This window comes from Sabethes cyaneus, chromosome 1, assembly GCF_943734655.1.
Source record: "Sabethes cyaneus chromosome 1, idSabCyanKW18_F2, whole genome shotgun sequence".
In the NCBI taxonomy this organism is placed as follows: Eukaryota; Metazoa; Arthropoda; class Insecta; order Diptera; family Culicidae; genus Sabethes; species Sabethes cyaneus.
Genome location: NC_071353.1, coordinates 19860401 through 19881484, shown reverse-complemented (window position 1 = coordinate 19881484; position 21084 = coordinate 19860401). Strand labels below are relative to the sequence as shown.

At 40.4% G+C, this 21084-nt stretch overlaps 2 protein-coding genes across 2 annotated transcripts; one reads left to right on the top strand and one right to left on the bottom strand.

Annotated features, from left to right (window-relative positions):
- The first annotated feature begins 6591 nt into the window (after positions 1–6591).
- LOC128744644 (mRNA cap guanine-N7 methyltransferase) lies at positions 6592–8340 on the top strand. Its single transcript, XM_053841803.1, has 3 exons — positions 6592–6688; positions 6767–7956; positions 8025–8340. The coding sequence occupies exons 2-3, from the start codon at positions 6786–6788 to the stop codon at positions 8096–8098; spliced, it is 1245 nt and encodes a 414-aa protein (XP_053697778.1). The 5' UTR covers positions 6592–6688; positions 6767–6785; the 3' UTR covers positions 8099–8340.
- A 115-nt stretch (positions 8341–8455) lies between these two features.
- LOC128744853 (glycerol kinase) lies at positions 8456–10832 on the bottom strand. Its single transcript, XM_053842025.1, has 5 exons — positions 10578–10832; positions 9833–10510; positions 8974–9769; positions 8802–8906; positions 8456–8732 (listed from the first exon to the last, which is right to left on the bottom strand). Exons 1-5 carry the CDS (start codon positions 10653–10655, stop codon positions 8626–8628), a joined length of 1764 nt encoding a protein of 587 aa, XP_053698000.1. The 5' UTR covers positions 10656–10832; the 3' UTR covers positions 8456–8625.
- Between the last annotated feature and the right edge of the window lie 10252 nt (positions 10833–21084).

The following is a 21084-nucleotide window of genomic DNA, read 5'->3' as shown; positions in this document are numbered from 1 at the left end:
TTTTAGACTATTAGCATCAATCTTCCAGCTCAAACTACGATTCCAAGTCATTAACGACTCCACCGATGTTTGATGTGTCCTCCTCGAGATATCTTGAAAATTTTCCGGTTCTTCAATTTCCAGCAAAGGTGATGTTTGTGGATACTCTTCTGTATGCATAAAAACTGTTTTGCAGGATAAGTCTTCGGTTTCCACTTCCGTTTCATATTCGGTGGCAGTCGCTATTGGTAGTTTGAAGCAATGCTGCAGTTCATTCATTAGCATTTCTAACTCACCACAGCGTGCAAGTGCATCACGCCTTGGCAGTTCAGTGATAGTAAATGTCTCGGGAGCGCAACTAACGAACTCTGTCCGGTCCCTCCACAGGTGATATATACATACAGCGAAATAGCTTTTTTCGTGTAAGCCGGAAAGTCACTTAAATGTTTGTTGCAGGCTTAAGTACTAAACATGTCGCTGTGAAAGGCCGTGTTATTTATGCAGGTAACAACGTAATGTTTTTTTTATCGTCTGAAATCCGAATACGGGTCTTCCGCGCAATCAAACGGCGGGGATCATCTTCACAGCAGCAACTGCAGAACTGGCTGTTTCTAAAATGTTTAATTTGCATTGTTAACAATTAATTACCAACGGAAATCCAAAAAATGTGTATTTATTACTTACTAGACGTACTTAACCGGAGATGGTCAGTGATTATTCGCCACTATGCGTATAGAAATCCCACAACAAAAATAGGGCCGAATGCAAAACAAAACACAAACTGCGTATAGGCTTTCTCATACAGAAGGGTCAAAGCCCAAAATGAAAACTTTGTTGCCAGTTTTCACATAAGGCTTTTTCAAATTTGCTTTTTAAGACTCATAAAGTTTTCATATCGCTATGATGTTTGGTATTATTATAGATACTTAAAAAAGCTTTAAATATAACCAAAAAACCCAAGGGGTCGGTCACTCGGCACAGCCGTTTTTTTTTAGGCGACTTGAAACGAACCGAACTGTGCCGATGCTGTACCGAAAGTGCCGAACTGCAAGATTTGTTAAATTCGTTAAAATCTGATAGATCTGGCAACCGTGCGAGATGATTTTGACAACTGGCAGTGCTCCCATTTCATATGTAAAATTGAACCGGAGGTGTGTAAAGCCCTATAAATGTTATTTTCATAAGGCTTTAGAAGTGTGCCGTTTGATATCTCTGCAGTGCCGGGGCACTATGTGCTGAGTGTCCGACCCCTTGAAAAAACCAGTTTTTTTATATTTTGCACTTGAGCCCTATTGAAATGTTGCTCTTTATATAATGTATTGCGGTCTTCCAGGGGGCTGATATGACGTCACATTTTCGTTGCTCACATGAAAAAGGCGGCAAACGCAAAGCGATTTCACAAAACGAATTTATCTAACCATTTTCACAGTTTCATGTATTTCGCATTAATTGTCTGCCTGAAATTGGCTATGTGATGCTAAAACCTTGACTAAAATCGAACTAAAACTAACAAAATTTAACAATTTACACATCCGACTCGGTTGTCAGCTTGAGCCCATCTATGAAGCTGTCAGCTTGGGCCCGCTCTATGTTGGCTACGTTTTTTTTGTATAGGTTGGTATTGGAAGTGTCATTCCCGTGCGGTCTTCGCACTCAATTCAGGGGTGTGAAATTGTCAAAATTTAGCAAAGTAAAGTAAATTGATGAAATCAGTTACGTGGTTTCGAAGGTTTCTTCTCAAGATTTTAATTTAAAATTACAAAAAATAGTGTCCAAATTGTATCGTGAAAATTTTCTTACCATCAGATTTTGGACACCCCTGTATTTTGATTTCTGGCAGCAGTTTGTTTACCTTTTGAGATTTAGTGGAAAAGCAAAATTGAATGTACCCGTCTAGGCTATTTCTTCGATTAGTGATTGAATTGGTAAGTATTTTAAGTAAAAAGAATATTTATAACAATTTATTATTGAAAATATTTTGTTTATCAGGGAATACATCATGCAAAATACAAGAAAATCAGGTAGAGTGGTCCGCTCGGAGGAATTAATGAGTGCTTGCAGGAAATCAGCAACGGTGGGGCAGTTAAAACAGCATACCGCCAGTTCGGTATTTCCAGATCGACGATCAAGTTTCGGCTAAGCAATCAATACAAAAACCAGTCAAGACCTGGAACTGCTTCAGCACTTGCTCGATCATGCTGACGAACTTGAGCTTGTTGAATGGGTGAAGAAAATGGCTCGGAAAGGATGCCCTGTCACTAAATACCGTATCATGAACAAAATGATTCGCGAATCGAGACTGGTAGCACTGACGAACTGACATGACACTTAGAAGAAAATCCTTTAAAAATCATCGTCCTGCACATTTTGCTTGCACACTAGCACCCTCTGTTATGCATGTCGCGGAGTAGGTTGCATTTGCAGGGTTTTATGATGTAGGGTTTTGTACATTTGAATGGTTTTATATCAAAAACTCAAAGCAACACTCGCGCGCCGCGTTGTGGCCATGTTGCGAAACATGCTTTTTTGAAAAATGAGTGGTTTTTGATTGGACGATGGAATTATCGCGAGTGTCTCGTCTGTTTGTCTGTGGGCAAAGTGTTGTTGGGTCAGGGACCATCCATATACCACGTGGACAGCTTAGAGGGGGGTGGGGGGTTCGTGAATGTCCACGCTTGTCCACGGAAGGGGGGGAGGGGGTATAGAAAATGTCCACGTGGACAAGCAACATTTTTTGCTGTTGATTTAATTAAACATATCAGCATAAACCATTGTTCAGTGTTTGTTTATAAGTTCAAATAAAGTTTATTCATCTTTTCATTTCATTTTTATCTTCTAAGATATATTTTTATTTCTTGTAAGAAGGACTAAGCCTGCGTTAGTACTCAAAGATGTTGATTATCTAGCCTAAATGTTCCAGTAATGCAATTTATTACTATATTACAACTCTTTGCATCCTTTTGTAAATTACAAAGCTGCACAGTATAAATAGTTTCACGGAGAATCAAACCTACGAACTTTCATTATTCACGTGGCTCGTTTATCATTTAGGTCGTCAACCTCTCAAATTTAGAATAATAATAATCATTTAAGTCACGATTGCACAGAATGTACAATTTGTAGGCGTATTTGTAAAATAACTTTACAAACTACAAGCTAAGCCAAACTAAGATACTCTGGTTGAACAGGGGATGAAGCAGATGAATCTTCAACCGAAGATCAAGCTAGAACGGACTTTCCTATAGTCCTTCATTTTTTTTTGCAGTGGACAAGATTAGCATAGATAGAAGAACTAAAACTAGATAACAAGCATAGTTTAGCTTGCTTTTACGTAAGCTTTTTTCTTATTTTTTAATTACAGAATAACGCAAATTGAAAAACAGAATTGAGTGTAGAATTTCACATAAGAAAAAAAAATGTCCACGTGGACAAACAAAGGAGGGGAGTGGGGGTTGAGTCGATGTCCATGCTTGTCCACGGAGGGGGAGGGGGGTGTTGAAATTTGGCATTTTTGTGTCCACGTGGTATCTGAATGGCCCCTCATCTATTTGTCGATAAAAATGTGCTATAGACATTTTTATTTACTATATAGTTTTCAAATTTTGGACCCTTTCATTTTATTTTAGACAGTGTCCAAAATGTATTTTGGATACGGCAAATATCAACAAATGAAAGTGTCATGTCAGTTCGTCAGTACTTTGCCATTTAGGTAAGTTGTTCTAAAAGAGAGCCGTGCATGAATTGCATAACAAAAGAAGGTAATAAATATTTTATTTCAATAAATGTAAAATTACTTCCTCTAGGGGTCCAAATTCGGTTGGTTACCCTATTTGCACCATCATTCCGTATTTCTTAAATTTTGTTACTATTTACACCAATTTTTGTACTTATTCAATGAATTACAGATTTTTGAATGTAAGAGGTTTTGTATGAAGTTTTTTCATGAAGTTTTTGTTGCCAAAGACCAGTAACAATTGCACATATAAACCAAAAAATATTTGGCCACCTTTCCTTGTTGTCGTTGCCGTGATTGACAATGCGGGTTACCGCCGCAACAGGATAAAAATTTATGTAAATAACCGCAATAGGTTATAAAAATTGACGTGCTCAAGTGGTAAAACACTTTTTTTTGTGAAATTAACAGAAACCGGGGTATTGCAAGCAAGATACGGGTTAACCAAAGAGAACATTTCTCGCGTCACTTTTCATTTCGTCCAATGTAACAAATGTAAACAAATCCGGTTTATCACAACAAATTATTACTCTTTTTAAACTCTATGTTATACAAAAACACCTGCCCAAATAGAATTATTTTGAGGTGAAAAAATTAGTATTATCAAAATGTCCAATGTGCACATTCGAATTACGAATGACTGACTGTTACTTCGGTCGTTCTCATCTGATGTCCAAAGTGCAAAAAAATCAAAACAAACCCAATCTGTACATTGGACGTTTAGCAAGTGAAAGTTTTTTTTCGCATTATTTATGCATTTTAAGTGAAACAAGCGGTCTAATATTGAAAAGTAACCTCGAAAATAGCGTAGCACGGCAACGCACGTATTTTACGGTGATTTCGCTTAATTTATGTGTAATAGCCTGGAAAAATAAAACCGTCCAAAGTACAGCATGAGATTGTAAACAATCCAATGTAACTTTTTCCATAATAAACCAAAACTGCTTAGTTTTAATTAGATTTTTAAAATCTCCGTTAAATATTGAATGTTATTATTCATCAACCACGTTGAGTGAATGACTGAAAATTATTTCATTTTGAAACAATTTAAAATTCAATTCGAAGAACTTCGATCTCGTTTTTCTCAATATGGTGGAATTGTTACATTGGACGAAATCAAAAGTGACGCGAGATTTATATTTTTATGCAGTGCCGGAGCAACATGATGGTTCGCTAGAACTGACAGATGTTCGAATCATCAGAGCTTAAGGCCCCCATACATGTACATGTACATGTTGGGTTGGAAATGAACAAAATGTTGGATGGTAATTCCGGTCGACCTAGTAAACCATTTGGTTTGTATATCTCGTTTGCAACTGAGATATATGAAATCATATCTGAACGAAAAAGTTATATTTCACGCCATATAAGAACATATATGTACCAAAGTGGAGGCGATATACGTGCGAAAATTTTGACAATTATTTGTAATTCTATTTTGCGTAGTTTTTATAACACGCAACTAAATACTCCTAAATATATGATTAAGATATAATCAAATATTGCAATCGTCTATACTGCTTTATAATTCACAGTCATGAATTGTATATGAAGACATGCACGACTGCAAAACAACTAATGTTCACTTCGATTTGACATACTCTAATCATTATACAATTCCAATGTGAAATTGACATGAAAACGATTTAATGTGAACTTTCTATTATACGATTTTGTGTTATCTGGGGAGTGGCGAGCAGAACATTTTCTTCTGTCAGTTTGGTTCGTGGCACTCACACACCGGCGAGCGTGTTGGACGAACATGAATTCACCAACATTTTCGTCTACATGTACGTACGTGTCCAGCATGTACGTACGTGTAGACTTGAACCGATACAAAACAAATAAAAAGATTTTGCGAAATAGAGTAGAAAAACAATCCAAAACCAATCCATGTGCAAAAACCGTTTAAGGATCACTGCTGTGTACGACTGCTTAGTTTAGCCACTCCAACTTTTACAGTATTCTTCAAATTTATGCTCTTTCAATTCCCTATATTTTAACAGTATTTTTAAAATAACTTGCAAAACCAAGGGGTCGGTCACTCGGCACAGCCGTTTTTTTGTTAGGCGACTTGAAACGAACCGAACTGTGCCGATGCTGTACCGAAAGTGCCGAACTGCAAGATTTGTTAAATTCGTTAAAATCTGATAGATCTGGCAACCGTGCGAGATGATTTTGACAACTGGCAGTGCTCCCATTTCATATGTAAAATTGAACCGGAGGTGTGTAAAGCCCTATAAATGTTATTTTCATAAGGCTTTAGAAGTGTGCCGTTTGATATCTCTGCAGTGCCGGGGCACTATGTGCTGAGTGTCCGACCCCTTGTGCAAAACAGTAAATTTCTTACAAAACCTGATGAAAATTAAGTAATGTTTTCAATCGAAATTTAATTTACTGAAAATTTTTTGAGAAATATACCACATCTGACGTTTGTTTTTTTTTATCACCATCGCAGCAGGTAGCGCCACGGCGGCAGTTTTTGCTTCAAAACAGACCGAGCGAGGGTTAGTTTTTGCTGGAGCAGCTGGATATAGGAAAATGAACTCTCACTCGTTCTGCTTGACAGTTGGCTTATCCGCCCTTTTCAAATGCTGGTCGACAATTGCTGATGCAACTCGTTTTGCTATAAATCTTTTAGCTGTATTTATTTATCGAAAAAAGCAATTTTGATGGTGTGGTAAAGCCAACAAGGGTAAAGCGTTCACTTGATAAATGTACATTTATAGGGTTCTAGTTAAGACGGTCAAAACTGTTAAAATATTGAGGTTATCCTGTCTAGTGCAAGAAGGTATAGAAAAATATTATTCTATAAACGATAAAAGCATAAAAAAGAAGTTGGTGACTTGTCATTTTATGTCGAATATCGCCGATATCGCCATCATTTGTTTAAGGTGTTTGCTGAACCCGGTGAACAAGACAGTATTAATTTTACTAGTAATAAATTGAAATCTAGAACACCGAAAACGTATACAGGTTAGCAGTTTGACACGACACTTATTCTATCGAATAAAACCACTAAATTAAGATATCTGTATTTATTGATACGTCAAGGTTCAGCTAACAATTCCTAATGTCGGAACCAGCGGAAACCGCACCTTTGGGGCAGCCACAGCGACTGTCGGAGGACAGTGAGACCGGTGACGAGCATGAATTTGCGAGCGGTGCGCCCACCGTACCGATCGCAGGTAAGACTGAGGCTGGTCCGTCGAAGCTAGCAAAGCGATCGAATGTCGATTTTCACGACGAGGAACCGGAAGAGAAAAGAGCCGCAGGCGAGCATACGGCACTGGTGGCGACACATTACAATGAGATTAAGGAAGGAACTCTTGACGATCGAAGTGACTCGAAAATAGTTTATTTGCGAAACTTTAACAATTGGGTGAAAAGTATTATAATTAACAAATTTCTTACGAAGGTAAGAGCGACTGTCCCCGAAAGGACTCCCTTGAAAGTGATGGACATGTGCTGCGGAAAAGGTGGTGATTTACGTAAATGGCAGAAAGGTAACATTGCTCATCTGATCTGCACGGATATAGCCGATGTTAGCTTAGAGCAATGTGAAAAACGTTATAAAGAAATGAAACCGGCGAAGGACGGGAAGCTTTTCACGGCGGAGTTTATTCAGGCTGATGCCACTTTGCAGCAGCTAAGAACGAAGTATGAGGACCCTTCACTTACGCTGCATGTGGTGAGCTGTCAGTTTGCACTGCACTACGGCTTTGAGTCGCTTAAGCAAGCGGAACGAATGCTGAAAAATGCAGCCGAATGTTTACGGCAGGGTGGGTATTTCATCGGCACGATTGCCGATGCAAACGAAATCATGAAGCGGCAACGGGCAGCTGGTGGGAACGAGTTTGGTAATGACATCTACAAAATTACCTTTTTCTGTGACACTGACAATCCGCCACTCTTCGGTGCTAAATACCATTTCAAATTGGACGGAGTGGTAGACTGTGCCGAGTTTCTGATTCACTTTCCGACGCTGGTCAAGCTGGCACGCAAGGTGGGCCTACGGTTTGTCGAGAAAATGCGGTTTGATGAGTACTACGAAAAATCGATCGGTCAATGGCAGGTGCTGAGCGAGAGGATGAACGCACTGGAAACCTATCCCGGCGATACGGCAAGGGATCGTAGCCGTCAGCAGAGCAAACCGGAACAGTACGCGCACGTTCAGCAGTTTTTCGACGGGAAAGCCCCGCCCAAGGTGGGAACGTTATCCCAGCAGGACTGGGAAGCTTGTAGTAAGTTTTGGCTCGTTCCGAATCAGTCCCGAATGTTTCTAATCGTTGTTTTTTTTTATTTGTTTTAGCGTTGTATCTGTATTTTGCTTTTGAAAAGATGAAAACTGAATGGGACGCCAAAGGAAATCCAGTGTATTCTTGAGCAACTAGCGCTTACATTTTGAGTTCAGACAGTGGGCTATTAGTCCTGAATTGTTCCTTATTGTGCAAGCCAGTTTTTTTTGTCATTGTGTGAGAGTTATCTAAATATTATTGAAACTGCCTGATTTTTGTTGTATGGAAACTTTTTAGGACTTTAAAATGACGTTTAACCGTGTTTTAGTTTTCGGAGAATGTATTTAATTTGTTTAATAAACGACAAGTTATGAAATTTTGACAAGAAATCATGTGGACTGTCACACCATTCCTTTCGAAACTGAAATAAAAATGTTGTTTCTTTTACCTGGAATTGAGAAAGGAGCAAAATATTGCAACAATTTATAACAGTTTTATTACGTTACTATCAATGATGCATCGATCGCTGGAAAGCTTAATTAAAAACGATTCACTAAAGCGCATTCGTTTGAAGTCAAAAATAAGCGAGAAATATCCTCTACAAACAACAGCAATAAATTGAACCATGCTTAAAATGTAAATCACTGACACTGACACGTTCCGGTAGCGGTCCGACTAAGAATTGCCATTCTGCTGGAGAATTTGGGCAAGCACTACGAGAGCGAACGAGGAAATTAAATATACGGCACCGGGTATGGAACAACGTACCGAGTATTCTGGATCTGAATTGAAGGAAAATTCTGCAAATGTTTCAATCGTATTGTAAGAACAGAATTAAAGCTTATATTTACCGTGCTCATCCATGTTAAATTCAGTCAAATCCGACTCCGAAACGGAATCAAAGTTGAGACATCGGTCAACGGCTATTTTCCATTTGCGAAATTTTGCGTCGCGTCCTGCAAATGTTGAAAAAAAAGTCATTACACGTTTAAACCGCTATTCGGATAAACAAAACAAACTTACGACTAGAGTTAAGCGTAGGCGCATAGTGGTCAACCGGAGGTATGCACGTGGCTTGGAAATCTTCCAACGTCAGTATCCCACTAGCAAGCCCGGCGGCCAACATCGCCCCCAGACAGACCGGTGTAGACGTTTGCGGTCGCTCGACACTAACCCCGCTGAGATCGGCCAGCATTTGCATGAGAAATGGCTTTTCGCTCAGCTCTCCGCCGGCTACGATTCGCTTCACCGTAGGCCACGTCCAACAGTCCTTCGACAGGGATTCAAGAATTTCACGCAACTGAAAACAAACAGCTTCGTACGCGGAAAACAGAATCTGCTGGGCTGTGGTTTGTAGCGTAAGTCCGAAAAGCATTCCTCGAGCTTTGTACCGCCAATATGGAGCGTAATAGCCACTAAATGCCGGTACCAGAATCACTCCGTGGTTAGGACTTTTCTTATCCCCTGCGTAGGCAGCAAACGAATGGCCTGAACAGAACGACGAAATAAGGGCCGAAGGACTTGCTGAATCCGCGAGAAAACTTTGTGCGAGTGAACCATTTTGGTTCGAAAGCTGGAGGTTCTTTCGCAGCCATGCTACAGAATCGCCTGCATGTGGAATGGCGCCTTCCAGTGCGTAGAAAGTGGGTGCCGTCGAACCGAGCTTGAAGGCAACCGTCGATAAAAGACCATTATTGGAATCAATTATCTCCTGAGCAGTGTTGAACAAAAGAAACGCACCATCGTCTAGATTGCAGGTCATTTGCCCCGCATTAAGACAAAGCTGACCTAGCAGAGCGGCCTGTTGATCCCCAATGCACTGAAAATTAGCCAAAACAACCTTTTATTTTTCTCAAACGCTTAATAGGTTTTCCAAACTTACACTTGCGATCGGAATGCCACTCAGAGACCCCTCACTGATGTAACCAAAAATCTCCGAACAGCTTCTAATCTCCGGTAAAATGTTTTGAGGAATCCTAAAGAAATGGCACAATCTCTCATCCCACTGAAGGGTTTCCAAATTCATCAGCATCGTTCGGGAAGCATTCGTTACGTCCGAAACGTGAATACCGCCGTTGGATCCACCCGTCAAGTTCCAAATTACCCAACTATCTAGCGTTCCAAACATCAAATCCTCCGCCTTTGCCAATTCTTCCGCATTGTCCAACATCCAACGAATTTTCACTGCACTAAAACAATTAGCCAACGGTAGCCCGCAGACCTCTTTAAGAAAGTTAACCTTCCCTTTCACGCGAGCCAGCAGGCCAGCCACGACCGCCGAAGTGCGTGTGTCGCACCAGCCGATCGCATTACATAACGGTTGCCCATCCCTCTTGCGCCACAGGATGCTGGTCTCGCGCTGGTTGCATACCCCCACCGCAACGATATCGCTCGGATCGATATCCAACAGCAGCAGGTTCTGAACAGCCCGTTCGGCGCAAAGTTTGGCAGACTGCCAAATCTGCACTGGATCGAATTCGATCCAGCCGGACTGCGGGGAGATTAATTCCAGTGGCTCTTCATGGCAGGTTAACACTTCGGCATTTTTCGCTGCATAAATCTACAAAAAAATTGAACCAATTCAGAGGTGCTGACTTTTTGTTTTAGTGATGGAAGGTATTGCTTACCAGAAACTTGCAGCTCGAGTGTCCTACGTATAGTACTCCGATTAAGGAGCCGAATTTGCTGCGGGATGAGCCGTTCATGTTTCGCTCTCTAGTCTAGTTCACTTTGTGCTGCGATACTAAACCGGATGGATCCCATCGGGCATTGCTACTACCTATATGGTGTACGTCACGTATGATGCGTTCTAGCTAACTGTACAGAAATTGTCTAACTGTTTCGTTGTCTTACATCGATTTTTCCGTAAATTGCGAATTATTGTTTATGTTTAGTTTTTTTAGTATGCACTTATGTGACAGTTCAACTAGTTCCAAGACCTTCAAGACTTCTCTTTGAACAGAACGCAGCCTTCTTTGATGTTTTGATAGCAGCTAGGGGTTTCCTGTCAGGCGTATATGTGCGTAGTAATCGGAGATTACTATGTAACAATTCCACCATAATGAGATAAGCCAGAACTTCGAGTTCGTCGAATTGAATTTTAAATTGCTTCAAAATGAAACTACTTTCAGACATTTATTCAACTTGGATGGTGAACAATAATGTTCAATATTCAACGGGGATTAAAAAATCTAATTAAAACCAAACATACACTCATATATGAGGGAGTAAATGCGTTTTTGTGAAGAACGTTCATTGAAAGAACTGGAAAAAATTATACGCAAACTTTGAAAAATAATTGACTGTGCAGGTGGGCCACAGTTGAGAGCTGAAAGAGAGGAGTCAGCTCAGTGAAAGATTGATTGTTTTCGTTTTCTTTCTCTTCTCATATTTGTTGTATTTGATGCAGAAAATTCAAAATAGCACAATTAAAATTAAGGCAGCATGCTCGGGTTTGCGAGGGGTTTGAAATTTCTTCGCAAAAAAAAATACTTCCCCGGTTTTATTCAATCAAGCAAGCCCGGTTCACAGTGACAGTTCTTACCCGGTTTCACCCGTTTCACCTGACAGTTCGTTGCACAAAAACAATCCCAGATGGCTCGTCTCTCTCAGGTTGAGGGTGGTGGGTTCATGTCTCACCTGAACAGTCAGTTGTTTTAACGTAGAACTACGTTTTTGTTTTCTATGTTGGGCTGCACTTTAGAAGTTCGAGAAATGAGCATGTAATGAAAAGTGGTTATGATTGGCGCGCTTATAACTTAGCCATTTTTCAATGGATCTTAGAGATATTTACATCAATCGATCAGATTTTTTTCTAAAAATTGATCAATATAGCAAATATAGAAATAATTTAATAATGCTTCCCAGGCCCGGTACGACAATCTTATACACCTGCGGTTTCGTTTACTTCGATTCTAAAAAAAGTGGTCGAACCCTTGCTTTCCAACAGAACAGGAATAATTCATTAGGGGCCATGCATTAATTACGCAAGAGATTTTTCCTCCCCTATATAAGATTTTGTAAAATTTTGGCCAAGTTTTATTTAAAAAGTTAGACATTGAAAGAGTATTGAAACAGTCAACAAAGTTCAAACAAGTTCATAAAAACCAAAGTTCAAACAAATTCATAAGAATAAGCAAAATCAATTATCTGTTGTAAATTCCTTCATAGCCCACTCACGAACAGAGCGTATTTCGGCATTGAGGTTGTCAATAGATGTTGGTATATGCTTAGAAACTCAGTAGCGTTTACATAATTCGCATTAATCCCCTCTACATCCTCTAAACACGTGTCCTCGTCAAGTAGCATACAAAGAACTTCTTTGCCTCTTCTAGATGACACGCGACATGGTCTCATCTTTTTATTGGCACTGCATTGCGTCGAATGTACAGACCTGCAATGACTATCCACGATTTCCTTTTAAGTAAAATACTGACCCCACTCTGGGCAGACGCGGTAGGCAACATGTTTGGAAACAGAAGAACAAAACATCCCAATATTGCCCCTTTTATGACTATTTAGACGACGATTAAACACGTTTAATGCAACATACCGTATTTCGCACTTTTAATCTGACACAGTAGAGTGACGTTTAGTTTATTCAACTTATGAGTTTGACTTCGTCACCAAAGGATGTGTGATTGTGACTTGGTGGTTTGATTCTTTATAGTTTAGTAGTTATTAGCATTTGAAATCTTTCATTTGAAAGTTACACTGCTATTTTCGTTTTCAAAAAGTGCTGCCCAGTCCCAGTATAGTGAACAAAGACGTAGTCCTACGTCAAAAAAACTTAATACGTTTCCTCTTGCTCAGCAGCTTTGGCAATATAGCTCATATGCAACTTACTTCTCAAAATACACTATTTTAGTTGATACTGTCGAGCCAATTATTTCCTCTTCTATACAATCTGGATGTTCAGAATTCGCGCATATTCGACATGTTTTCAAAAGGTTTGTTTTCGTCAAATCAAAACAACAAGGTCATAGAGTGCGCGCCTTGCGCGTATGTGAAAGTGAATATAGTTACCAAATATTCAGATTAAACATGAATTCGCCTGATCTGAACGAGGTGTTTTCATATTAGAGGGAGTTGAGTGTACTGGGTTTTGACCTTAAAATTATTCTACTTGAGTAGGTATTTTTGTATAACATAGAGTTTTAAAATACCAACAATTTGCAGTGATAAACCGATTTTGTTAATATTTGTTACATTGGACGAAATGAAAAGTTACGCAAGATATAGCTTTCCAGGCATCGTTCACAAAGGACGTCCAATATTTTTCGGCGTTTAAGAGCCCCCTCCACGCTGAAAAACGACAAAAAAAAGGAAACGAGAGAAAAAAGAGAGAACACGTGACAAGGGAAGGAAGATGGAACAAAAAACTAAAGCACATAAAAGGGAGAAAAAATAAAACCAACAGAAGAAACAAGAAAACAGGAAAAAGAAGTCAAGCGGGAAAAGGTATGAAAACGGGAAAATGGAACAGACAAAAAAGAAAAGAAAATAGGAAAATACAACTAAAGAAAATGGTAAAAAAACATGAAAAAGACATAAAACGGGAGATAAAGAAAGATAACCGAAGAGAAAAGGAAAAAGATACCCAAAAACAGAACTAACCTGACAGAAAAGATGGAAAAACGGGGCATCAAAAAGAAGAGCAACGGAACAGACGGAGACGAAAACCGAGACCGGATAAACCAGTACAGTGATAAACCGGAAAAATTAAAGAAAAGTGAGAGTGAAAATCAGTAGAACAATTCAAAAAAAGACGAAAAAGCGGAACAAAACGTGGAAAAATGGGACTGGAGAAGAGAAAAAATGGAACAGTAATATATGTGAGCGAATAACACGAAAAATATCAATCCTAAGTTCAAGTAACATTTTGTGTTCACATTCGGTTTGAAATAAAACTTCAACTTCACGCTACCTATCAACCCCCCCCCCCCCCCGCCCTTCTTCCTTTCCTCTCTTTCCCCTCCATTTCAAAAAAAAAAAAAATTCATTACTTTCCCTTACCGTCCCTCCATCAATTGTAGAACCATCGTTTCAAAAAAATATTAATCTAAATTTGCCTCCAATTTCCAATCTTATTTGTAGTCGTCTTTGCAGTCGGATTTCAACTTTGATTTTAAATGCAATTCTTATATTTAAATTTCGTTTTATTTCACCTAGCCAAAATCGACATCCTATTGATTGGCTGCCAGTCATCAAACAAACCAATGCATTCGACAATTGGGTATTTTAGTGGTATATACATTTCCGCATATTCTGACAAGATATGATGCCATTCAATCGCTACATGAAGACTTTTCCGAATTTGACTAATGGAAGTAATGAAAAAACATTTTTTTTATATTTGAAAAAAAATTTTGGAATAAGACGATAGCTTACAAGTAAACCACTTTTCTTTTTAGCTCGTCTTAGACAACACAGTGAATAGATACACTATGGTCATCGAACGATACCAGGTTTCATATGAGAGCTTTAAAAGCTCGGTTAAAATGAAGAGCTCTATCAGAGAGATAGAAGAGAGGGAGAGAACTTCTGACATCAAGTCAATCAATCGGCTTGGTTGATATCTGTCAAACAGCAAATCATTCCAGTTTTGATTTTTATTAATTTTTTAATCGAATATTGACTTAATTGAAATATAAAAAGAACTGCTAGATTCAGGAAACGACGGGCTATCAAATGAGATAGAAAAATCCACTTTTTTGGGAAAATTAAAATACCCAATTGACATTATTGACGAAACACCCACTTCCTACATACACATTTACGAATGTGTATTACATACATTCATTTTACCTGTTACAAAACAACCGACCAAGCGGACAACATCCAACTGATCCCATTTGCGATCGACGCTATCGATAACTTGCCATGACCCGTGTACGGGTTTGCTTTGGCTTTCAGCACAATCTCGCTTATTAGGACTGCCCGTTGTTAGGTATAGGTATATCGTGCGGACCTCGATCAAGTTTCCCAGCAAAAGAGCGGCCATGGTCCGTATGCTTACCACGCTGCTGCAAACATTGCAAAAAAAAACGAGCCTGGGAGCAAAAGCTACGGTTTCAAGCGGCAACTTTTGTGATTGTGATTGGTATTTTGTTGGATAGTTCAGTACAAGTATCTACAAGTTCTGATTTACTTTATTCTCGTTTCAAAATAGATCCGTTTGACATCATTTTCACAGTCGGATTGTCAGACCTATTTAATGAAGGGAATTGCTAGATTTGTCATTGGTGTTACATTACGCATAAAATTTTCGGTCTTCTGCCTAATTTATTAAAACCATTCTCGGCTCTAGCGTGCACAGGCTGAGGCACTTGCCTCATTTTTTCTGTAAAAATTAATGTAAAACAAAATAATTGATTTAATTTTGGCTTAATTTCATGTCCAAGTCTAAATTCAACTTCGATTTTAAGCCGAACTTCAAGTATAGTCAAAAGTCCGATATCAAATCCAATTAAAAACCAATGGATCATTGTAGGTAGCTTTTGCTCATTCTTACCGGTAGATGGACACTAAAGCCCCACGTGGCATATTTAGAGTAAACTTCAAGGCTGATACAGATTACACGTCATAGTTTCTTGCCGTTCCGTTGTTGTTGACGGTTGATAACGGTTAATCTGAACCGATCTTTTTAGGTGGACCAATCAGATTGCAAGGCAGTTTGACAGACGTTCGCCGAGTGTGTTTGACAGAACATGTCTGTGCTGGAGCCATCTGTGAAATTTTTTAGCTTTTCCAATGATCCATTCATTTCCATTTTCAAGTCCAATTTTAAGTTAAGTGATGGTGTGAAACTCCAAAGAAAGGTCGGAATATTTTTAATTGTTCCTGAGATACAGCTAAAAAACTCGATTTTACTGAATGTTTACCTAATTTAAAAATACAAAAAAAGAAAAAAAGAAAAAAATTTATCAAAAAATAACACATTTTTCAATTGATTTTTCTGAGATCTCCTGATTGAAATATTTTTATTTTATAGATAAAATATAGTACTTTCACCTGATGGCTGTCTGGTTTGTGCGAAGCGGTCCGAAATTAAAAAAAAATTCTTTTGGAATATTGCAATTTTTTTTCATTTATTTTATAACTTCTGAAATATGCTTCCTAGCGACAAACAGTCTTCAGTGAAAATATGTATTTTAGCTTACTGAATAACTTTGTAGAGCAGTAAAAAAAACCGTGTGCAAAGTTATTGAGCATAATGGATTTTTAAGCGCTCCTTTTTAACACATCATTATATTTCGCAACCGGTAAGAGATAGATGGTTAATATATTCAGCAAAGTTGCTTATTTTAGTATGTCCTGCAACTTTTTGAAGAAAAAATTTGTTTTTGAAATTATTTAAAAAACAAAAGTTCGTATCACCCTAATAGGTGAGATCACGGTAGTAGCTAATAGTGCAGAAAGATGCGCTTCTTCTTCTTCTTCAGCAATACAGAGCCGGGGTGGCTCGTGCTGTTTCAAGCACTCGTCTCTATTCAACTCGGTCTTGGGCCACTCGTCGCCAATTTCCTAGTCGTCTCAGAAGTCGCAAATCGCTTTCGATCTGGTCGAGCCATCGTGCACGTTGGGCCCCCCTGTTCCTGGTGCCGGTGGGGTTGTTGAAGAGGACTATTTTCGTCGCACTGTCGTCCGGCATCCTTACGACGTGTCCGGCCCACCGTAGCCTGCTAACTTTCACTAGATGTACGATGGGAGTCTCCCCTAGCAGTGCCTGTAGCTCGTGATTCATACGCCTCCGCCTCTCTCCGCTTTCAGTTTGTACTCCGCCAAATATCGTCCGCAGCGCTTTCCGCTCAAACACGGCAAGAGCGCGTATGTCCTCCGTAAGCAGCGTCACGGCTTCAAGTCCATAAAGAACTACCGGTCTAATCATGGTTTTGTACATTGTTAGCTTCGTGCGGCGGCGTATGTTTCCTGATCGTAGCGTTTTACGAAGGGCAAAGTAGGCCCGATTTCCCGCTTGGATGCGCCGCTGGATCTCCTTACTAGTGTTGTTGTCCGCGGTCACCAGCGATCCCAAATACACGAACTCCTCTACCACTTCTAGTTCGTCGCCGTCAACGGTTACCGTCCGTGGGAGGCGCGCATTTGTTTCCTTTGAGCCTCTTCCTTTCATGTATTTGGTCTTCGACGCATTTATTTTTAGCCCAATTCTCCTAGACTCCGCTTTCAGTCTGGCGTAGATTGCCTCCGCCGTCGCAAAGTTCCTGGCAATGATATCGAAGTTATCTGCAAAGCCTAGAAGTTGGCTACTCTTGGTAAAAATCGTGCCTCTCGTTTCGATGCCCGCTCGTCGGATCACCCCCTCAAGAGCGATGTTGAACAGCATGCGCGTCTCGAAGGGACTCGAGAGTGTCCCAGAGATGCGTACGAAACACATCACTCGATCCAATGTAGCTCTGATCAGTCGCGTCAGTTTGTCCGGAAAACCGACTGTATCGTATGCTGCTTTGAAATGTTAGCCTCTAACTGCTCAGCGGTTGGGGAAGGGAAATGCAGATGGGAAATAGGGTATGTGTCTCGGGGCTAAATTAATACAAACACGTAACTTCACTCGTACACAGCAGACGCCGAAATAAACCATTAATCATGGGTATTAATCTTACCAGAGGGAAAATGTAACCACTTGACCTGATGCTGTCGAGGACCAACCCGATAACCAATCAAAATTGCGAATGAAAACTCAACGACGAGGACTGGCAACTCCTTTTTGAGTTCGGGAAGACGAATAGCAAACCGGATGTAAAATTGCGGATAATGTTGCTTTTTGTGGCAAAGACTTGTTTTACAATTTACGGTACCGTTTTATTCTTTCCCTGGGCCCTATAACTCTTATTCTACTGTACTTGCGCTTTTGACTTTGCTGGTGTACCACTAAGTTGGTTTCTGTTTTTACACGATGCTCCTCTCCATTCGGCGATGATTCCACCGACGTGCTAAGCCTGTCCAGGCCCCCGAATGGTTCTCTTCGAAGCTGGCTTCAATAGCCCGTGGACGCACGGGTCGATTACCCCGGTCGCGGGTGGTGTGAATAACGTCGAACGGCGCCGATGGTAGACGTAACCGGCCCTTGCCGCTACTGACGATCAATACGGAGGCGATTAACCACTGCACTCCGTTTATACCTCAACTTTCTTCAACTTCTTTCTCAACAAGTCGAACTGTGGAATAGAACCGAGAACAAAAAGGCCCTCTAGGACCTGTCGGAGGGTATCAGATACAGTATCACATTAACCATAAACTTAGGTTTATGTACACCAGCAACAACTTTCACATTTCTAAACTTAATTTACCTTTTGTTTCTATGATTTGGGTTCACTAATATGGTTCTTTCGTTTCCCTTTTGTGGGTTTTATATCGTAGAACTACAATTAAAATTATTCTTGACAATTAGCTATTATTGTACACCATACTCGACTCTATTCTTTTACAATGGACAATTACCTATTCCACTTTAAACTAAACACTTTTTCGTTGCACAATGAAACAACAATACAACAACTCACAATAAATTTAAAAAAAACTTTTATTACGACTTACCGCGCGCACCTCTAACTTCGTTAGATTTTCGAGATCGAATTAAGTTTGAATATTTGCGTTGAGCCTTTTAAAGCTTCTCTATGTTTGTAATCGGGCTTTCAAAAGCTTTCCGATTTCAAACAATAGGCCGTTTTTGGTAACAATTCCCTCGGCAGTATCCCCCTGTGGTATTGAATACCTTAGTTGTATTTTCGATACCTCTGAACACGGCTATGTATGAGTGATCCGTCCGCTCGCAGGCTTGGATGGTTATCACCCATACTGTTGCGAGTATTCGTGGTTGTATTAATGAAGCTACCCACCGTGAGTTACCGTTCCGTCCGCAGACATGGAATGTTATAACCCATACGGTCCTTGTGTTCCATTTGGTCGAGCCGTCCCGTCTGAGTTACCGATCCGTCTATAAGACGTGGAACGCTATAACCCACACAGATGACAGCTTGCCCAGCGATGGCTACTCGCTATCCACATCGGAGCAAACTTTCCTCTTGGAATCATCTCTCCGTCCGCAGACTTGGAGAGCTATCACTCCAACTGTCGACAGTTTGCTCGGAGGTGGACTTAGGAAGGGGCGTTTTCGAGCAGTTTGAAATAGCATACTAAATTGGCGGAGACAATACACAAACTTGTAACCATCGGTTACAGAAATCAATAAAGATGTGATGCGTGGGCACGTTGTACTCCCGACATTTCTGCAAGATCTGTCGGATAGTAAAAATTTGAAACCCGCCTGATAATTCCCTACGAAACCTTGTGCTATCGGTGACAGCGGTGACAGGATCTGGGAGAGTACCTTGTAGGCGGCGTTTACCAGCGTAATACCACGATAGTTGCAGCAGTCTAGTCGATCACCCTTTTTGTAGATGGGACAAACCACTCCTTCCATCCATTCCTCCGGTAGCTTTTCCTCCTTTCAAATCCTAGAAATAACCCAGTGTAGAGCCTTTGCTAGCGTTTCTCCGCCATGTTTATAAAGCTCTGCCGGTAGGCGGTCCTTCCCAGCGGCTTTATTAGTCTTGAGCAGCCTGATTTCTCGTTTGACTTCTTGGAGATCAGGTGCTAGGACATCACTATCTTCCATGGGCGCTCCTAGGTTAATTTCCGTTCCGCCTCCTTCTGCGACTTCGCCATTGAAGTGTTCATCGAAGAACTGCTTCCACCTGTCGACCACCTCGCGCTCGTTTGTAATTAGATTCCCTCCCTCGCCCCAACACATGTCAGGTTTCGGCGTGTAGCCCTTCCGAGTTTGGTTCACCTTCTCATAAAACTTGCGCGTGTCATTAGCTCGGAATAGTTGCTCTAATTCTTCACGATCTCTGTCCTCCTTTTGGCGCTTTTTTCTCCTCAGGATCGTGATCAACTGGTTCCTAGCTCGTCGGTATTTGGCCAGGTTCTCTCTAGTGGCAGTACTTAGATAATTTTTCCAAGCATTTTTTTCTCGTCCACCGCTTGTTGGCATTCTCCATCAAACCAATCATTTTGTGTACTCCGAGGCTCAATACCTAGTGCCGCGGTAGCGGCCTCTCCGATGGCCGAGCGTATTCTGCCCCAACCGTCTTCGAAGTTTGAAGCACCTAACTCTTCGGAAGAAGGCAGTGCCTCATTCAGTACTCGCGCGTAGTTCTCGGCAGCTTGTGGGTTATCTAGCTGCCTGATGTTCAGCCGAGGAGGGCGGATTTGACGTGTCCGGTATACGGTGGACAGCTTTGCGCGCACATGTACGTTCGTGATGTTAGAGAAGAACCGGCCCTCTATGAGAACGTGGACAATTTGGTTCATTGTACGTTGGTCAGGTGATCTCCAGGTGGCTTTGTGGATATCCTCACGCGGGAAAAGGTGCTTCGGATCACCAGGCCTCGGGAAGCTGCGAAGTTTATACATTGTTGCGGACAACTGTGGCCGCTAATGCTACGATCGTTTGGCCGATGAGGCGAGATAAATTTTGACAAGCGATAGAAAGTCAAAATGACAAACCGGAAGGGATAGTAGAAGATCGAAAAAAAAGGTAACAAGAAAGAAGACAGAATAGAAGTGGGCGTTGAGCATTTTTTGATAATTTGATTAAAGAAAAGATAGTGAAAGGAAGCTTAGTACATATTATTAGATCTAAAAGTGTTATTAACTAAAGATTGAAGAAGTAAGTTTAAAATATAATTAAAAGAACCGTTTAATTATAAAATAAAATCATATAGGTACGAGCTGTGAAGTGGAGGTTAGGTTTATACGTGCTACCGTGGAATCCGTATAACCGTAACCGTGAGTATTCACACTTATCGAAAATAACATCAATTAATTTACAAATGCCTTTAAGGTAAAGAGGAAAAGCAGAAGAGTAGAGCGGTTGATAGAAGGAAGAGGAGGTTGGATAGGATAGATAGAAGGGAAACATTAATGTAAGTACTGATACACATTTGGAAAGTAAAACGAAGCATAACGGCTAGTTTAAAATATATTTTTAGCTTTGATCGGCTAAAGAGTCGATTTACAGAGATTGTTTGTCGTCAGTTCCAATTCCGAACAAAATCAAAGATTAATCCTTTGCATCGGATTGCTCTACAATGGCTTCATCAGCTTCCG